The sequence below is a fragment of the Primulina huaijiensis genome, chromosome 14 (assembly GCF_012295235.1).
Source record: "Primulina huaijiensis isolate GDHJ02 chromosome 14, ASM1229523v2, whole genome shotgun sequence".
Classification (NCBI taxonomy): Eukaryota; Viridiplantae; Streptophyta; class Magnoliopsida; order Lamiales; family Gesneriaceae; genus Primulina; species Primulina huaijiensis.
In genome coordinates, this window is record NC_133319.1 from 17,273,771 (window position 1) to 17,279,770 (window position 6,000).

Sequence of the window (6,000 nt, forward strand, 5' to 3'; positions counted from 1 at the left end):
CCATATACAATAAATCCTATATTGTAATCCACAAAACCAACTCTTAAATACTCATAGTTTTTGAAGAAGCAAACTAGCACAGATGATGAAAAACACTAGAACAAAGAGAGACGAACAGAACCAGAGAGTTTGAGAAATTGAGACGTAGACTTAGAGAAAGGCCGCTGCGCAACTCCAGAAAGAATTTCACACACCGGTAAGGAAAAGAACGTACATGCAGATTGTAAGGCTTTTTTAAAACATTAAAAAAAGCTTTTGTTGTTATTGGGTTTTAAATTTTATTGGGCTTGAGTTATATATAGTGAATCGCATCGTATATTACAAAAGCGCACAGGCGCGCGCCTTTCTGCAGAGGCGTGCCTGGGCCGAGGCACGCCTCAGGCGCGCGCTTGTTTAATGTCGCGCGCCTGGGTGCGCCTAGGCGCTCGCCTTTCATAACAATGGGCTGAAGGACTTGTTGGAATGCCCATAGCAGTTAGACAAAGAAACAAAAAACACCTGGTAATCAATATTTTTATTTTTATTATTATATAATAATTGACATGTAATAGTTTTAATGTTCAATTTTTTATTTTATTTCGAAATTACCAGCGGAATTGTGGTTGGCTTATGGGTGTTCAAAACCCGAATTGCAAGTGTTCGCCGTGAAAGTTCTCGGCCTTACTTTTAGTTCATCTGCTTGTGACGAAATTGGAGTGTGTTTGAACATGTGAGTACTAAGTATTAGTAATTAATGAAAAATTATATAAATTTATTATTTTAAAGCTAAAATTAGTTTGTATCAAATATGTGCAGCTTCATGCCAAGAGAAGAACTAGATTGGAGCAAAAAAAAATATGAATGATTTGGTTTATATCAAGTATAATAGGGCTTTGAGGCGCCGATATGATATGAGTGATACGATTGATCCTATTTCTTTGGCTCATATAGATGATAGCAATGAATGGTTGATGATGGACTAAATAATAATAGTAATGACGAAAATGATCCCGTGTTTGATGATGATAGTTTGACTTGGGGTGAATTGGACGAGCTTCTGGGGTTGATGAAGATGTCTATAATTTTAGATCTCGATGTCCATACTCTACAAAAGAAGCAGCGGTTGGTACGACTTACGAGTATGTTAAATGCGTACAAAAGAAGATCCACTATCCATCGTTATAATAATAAAGAGGAAGAAGAAATTGATTTTGTTGAAAATGATGAGGAATCAGAAGGATACAAATCTGGAGCTTGAGCTTCTGGAGATAAAGATGATGATAAAGTTGGGGAAGATGAAGATAAATTTGATGATTTAGATTTTTTAAGTTTTTTCCTTAATATATTATGATACACTTAGGAAATTTTAAATGATTGAAGTTTGTTTTTTGTTAAGATTTATGCTACATGATCTATTAATGAACTTTTTTATATTATTTGTTATCTTTGTGAAAAATATTTAATTTAAATATTATGAAATACTTTATATATGTTGAATTTTAAAATTTGTGTCAAATGCGTTTTATTTCGATAAAGTGTTCGCTTAGCTTTGAGCCTCGTGCCTCGCGCCTCAGGCCCCAAGGCACCCTAGCGCTTTAGTGCGCCTTGCGCCCCAAATAACTACAGAATCCATCAAAGAAGCTATGTGGATGAGAGGCTTTATGGTTGAACTTGGATTCGGACAGCAAGTTGTGACAATGTTCTGCGATAATCGAAGTGCAATTCACTTAGTCAAGCATCAATTGTTCCAAGAAAGATCCAAACACATTGATGCAAACTACATTTTCTGAGAGAAGTGATGAAACTGGAACCGTATTTGTTAGCAAAATCAGTACAGATCATAAAACCCTGCGGATATGTGTACCAGAGTACTACTAAGTGCAAAGTTCAATCATTGTTTGGACCTAAAAAATGTGGCTAGTGATGTAGGGCCTGGAGGAAGGTTAGTGGAGGCACCACTATGTAAATTTGAATGGAGACAACGTGGAGATTTGTGAACGAAAGTGCCTTCAATTCAGACAAAGCCGATTGACAATTTAGTATCTGAAACTAACTAACTCGAATGATAACTTCTCTTGGCCTGGATTTGGAAGCAATTTATAAATGAACGATGCAGATCAACACTTCTAGATTACTTCAAATAGATGGAAGTATAAAAGGAAGATTGATATTGAGAAGAGATAAACTTTCCAAAAGAATCGAGAACTTAGTTATCAAGAAGAGAGAAAAATAATCTAGCGTTTCCACTTGTTAGATTGAGAAAATACAAGAGTGATGTATTTTTCTAGAGCTCAGATATAATTCTCGATAGATTGTAACTTGTAAACGATTGGCGATAGTGGTGACCCATGACTCTAGTGGATGTAGGCATTACCTCAGCCGAACCACCTAAAAACTTTGTTGTGTTTAGGGATGTAAATGAACCAAACCGTTTGTGAGCTATTCGAAGCTCGATTCAATAAAATCTCGTTTAATGAGGCCCGTTAAGATAAACGAACTAAGCTCAAGTTTTACAATATTCAGCTCGTTAGCTCGTGAACATGTTCGTTGGTAAGTTCATGAGTCATCTCTTACATGAATAAATAATAATTTTGATATTTGATGTATTGATTTTGCACATTCCTTACAAAATATATTAAATTTATTTATTAGAATGAATTTACAAATTTTAATAACAATGTTATATTTTTCTCTAAATATATAATTTACTTTTTAATAAATTTAATATATATTTATATTTATTAAACTCTTTAGGCTCGATAAAAGCTTGAATAAGCTCGTGAGCCATGAATATATACATTAAATAAAACTTGAGCTCAGCTAGATTATAAACGAGTCAAGCTCAAACACTCAAAAATTCGGCTAGGCTCGATTACATCCCTAGTTGTGTTCATTCTTGATTCTTATACCAAAATTCTCTACAAGTAAAAAAAATCCAACTCTACTAAGATAATCTTCTCCTTTGTGAAGTATCATCGTCTCTCTGTAGACCTTCACTACATTAGCAATACAAAGGACTAGAATTCAAGACATTCGGAATTGTCTTCGAAACATTGGTTCATTGTGTCTTAGATTTCAACAAAGTAATTATTAGACTAGATATGACCGATGAGTTCCGGATCACAATGGACAACTTTATGACCGGGAAATATTTTGTTGATGCTTGACTTCAGAAACATGTTGGTTGATGTAAAAAAAGGTCTCTTTGTAAATACAAGTCTTACTCTTTGTTTCTTTGATTAATGGCCTCAACCTAATTTTAGAGCTCTTAAATCTAATTCATTATTGCACATTGTTGATAAGTTTTGTCAGGATAAGTGGTTTGGTTTATCTCTTTTTTTATTTTTAAATTATATTGATCTTATCTTTCAGTTGTAGGAGTTTATTATATATTCTGAAACATTACTCATATTATTAACTTTGAAGCATTCAATAAAATAGTTATGTCTTCCGTATCAATTCTTTCACGGTTATTAGCTTTTATGGTATCAGAGAACTATTAAAAGCTACAGCCACCAATGGTTAAGCTTTTGCCTATTCGTTCTCAATTACAACTTACTGATGTGTTCACAAAACCGTGGCTGTCTGCTGCATTAGTTCCCTTATTATCCAAGATGAACATCAAATATCTTTGTCGTCCACCTTGAGGGGGAGTTTTATATTTTATGATTATCCACAATCAGTTAGTTGAATAGTTAGCAAGTTAATTAGGTAATACTCACGTAACTGTAATTACACATACAAATACAAAGTGATGTACTGTGCATACTTTCACTTTCTTCTTTAATGTAACACAATGAATTCAAACACTCTGTTCTATTGAACTCATAGATGTAAAATCAACTCCTTTCAAAGGCATTTACGAATCTTTAGTTCATCATTAGTGAAATAACCAAATTGTTTCAAATTCACGAAGTTCTTACACTTCTTCTGAAGACAAACACCTATGTCTCGATGCATCTCATAAGCTTACTATAGGTGCAAACCAATACAAAGACCGACTTTTTAGGCTCGTGTCAAGCAAAAACACATTTTGGAACATAAAGTAATTTTAATTGTGTCAACAAGCATGCGCGGGCACAATTTCACACAAAAGGAAAGTTCACTGACAAGGAATTGGTAAATGCTCATGCTGGCATCGATGGCGATTTTTCGGCCAAAATAGCTCTCGAATTTCTGCTCTTTCAATGCCTTGGGAGCATTGTCCGCCAACAGCTTCGTTAAACCCTAGATATTGACAGGAAAAAAGCACTTTTTTAACACCCGGAGCACAAAAATCAGTAGGAATAGAACTAGGACCAAATAGTTACCTTAATTCCCATTTGAGATGCTGAGAATGTAAGAAAACTGTCTATGTTTGCATCGACGTCGCCTGGATGTAGGGTTTTATGCTTTTCCCGCCATTTTCAGATCCCTTGTTTGATGCGAACCGGGTGAGCTCGAGCTTCGTTACTGCTCTTTTCGAGATTTTAGAGGACCGTCGGTAGATTTTTTGGTGATAAATTTAAATATGTAATAAATTTAGTAGAGAGAATGAGAAAGAATTCGTTTTTCTTATTACAATTAAACACCACTATTTATAATGTAGAGAGGTTAGTCTATAAAAGGAACATTACAATCAAATCAATCACCTAAATATCATACATATATATAACACTCCCCCTTAGATGATTGATGGAGAATCCAATGTTGCCTCGTTAAAACCTTGTCAGTAAAACCCAGTGGGAAAAACCTGAACGAAGGAAAAAGAATACAACAACTAATACTCCCCCTGATTTCAATCACCGAAGATCTGTTAATTGATGCATTCCTATCTTGTACACCAATTTCTTGAATGTTGATGTTGGTAACGCTTTTGTGAATAAATCAGCTACATTGTCACTAGAACGAATTTGTTGTACATCAATATCACCTTTCTTCTGAAGTTCGTGTGTGTAGAAAAACTTTGGCGAAATATGTTTCGTTCGATCACCTTTGATATATCCTCCTTTTAGTTGTGCGATGCAAGCAGCATTATCTTCAAATATAGTCGTCGGGCTATCTTTCATTGTTGGTAACCCGCATGATTCTTGAATATGTTGGGTTACGGACCTCAACCACATACATTCTCGACTTGCTTCATGCATTGCAATGATCTCCGAGTGATTAGATGTTGTCGCTGTTAAAGTTTGCTTTGTCGACTTCCATGAAATAGCAGTGCCCCCTCGTGTAAACACATAACCTGTTTGGGATTTGGCTTGATGTGGATCTGAAAGATAGCCTGCATCTGCATATCCTATTAAAGATAAATTTGATTTTTTCGAATAAAACAATCCCATGTTAATTGTACCACGAAGGTAACGAAATATGTGTTTCACACCATTCCAATGTCTTCGGGTAGGAGAAGAACTATATCTTGCTAGGAGATTAACAGAAAATGCTATATCTGGTCGAGTGCAATTTGCAAGATATGACAATGCACCAATTGCACTAAGATATGGTACTTCAGGACCAATGATTTTTTCTCCATGTTCAAGTGGACAGAAAGGATCTTTATTAGTGTCGAGTGATCGGACGACCATTGGTGATGTTAATGAGTGTGCTTTGTCCATGTAAAAGCGTTTTAATATCTTTTCTGTATATGAAGATTGATGAACAAACATTCTTTCGGATAAATGTTCAATTTGCAATCCAAGACAGAACTTTGTCTTTCCCAAGTCTTTCATCTCAAATTCACTTTTTAAATAATTGGCAGTCTTGGTGAGCTCTTCGGGAGTTCCTATAAGATTTAAATCATCGACATATACTGCCACGATTGCAAAACCCTCATCCGTTCTTTTTGTAAAAACACATGGGCAAATAATATCATTTGTATAGCCTTCTTGTAGTAGAAACTTGCTAAGACGATTGTACCACATGCGTCCGGATTGTTTTAATCCATATAATGATTTTTGCAATTTTATTGAGAACATGGTCTTGGGGGTTGTATCACTTGCTTCTGGTCGTTTAATTCCTTCAGGGATTTTCATGTATATGTCGTTA

The 6,000-nt window shown here is 35.1% G+C and overlaps 1 protein-coding gene across 3 annotated transcripts in view; it reads right to left on the reverse strand.

The window, feature by feature from the left end:
- Window positions 1-4,473, reverse strand: part of LOC140957668 (flap endonuclease 1) — a 34,242-nt gene extending 29,769 nt beyond the window's left edge. For all 3 annotated transcript variants that reach the window (XM_073415005.1, XM_073415003.1, XM_073415004.1), the window contains exons 1-2: window positions 4,290-4,473; window positions 4,090-4,206 (exon numbers count right to left, since the gene is read on the reverse strand). In XM_073415005.1, the coding sequence (XP_073271106.1) occupies window positions 4,090-4,206; window positions 4,290-4,301 (129 nt within the window). In that variant the 5' untranslated portion in view covers window positions 4,302-4,473. The remainder of the gene's footprint in view (window positions 1-4,089; window positions 4,207-4,289) is intronic.
- Between the last annotated feature and the right edge of the window lie 1,527 nt (window positions 4,474-6,000).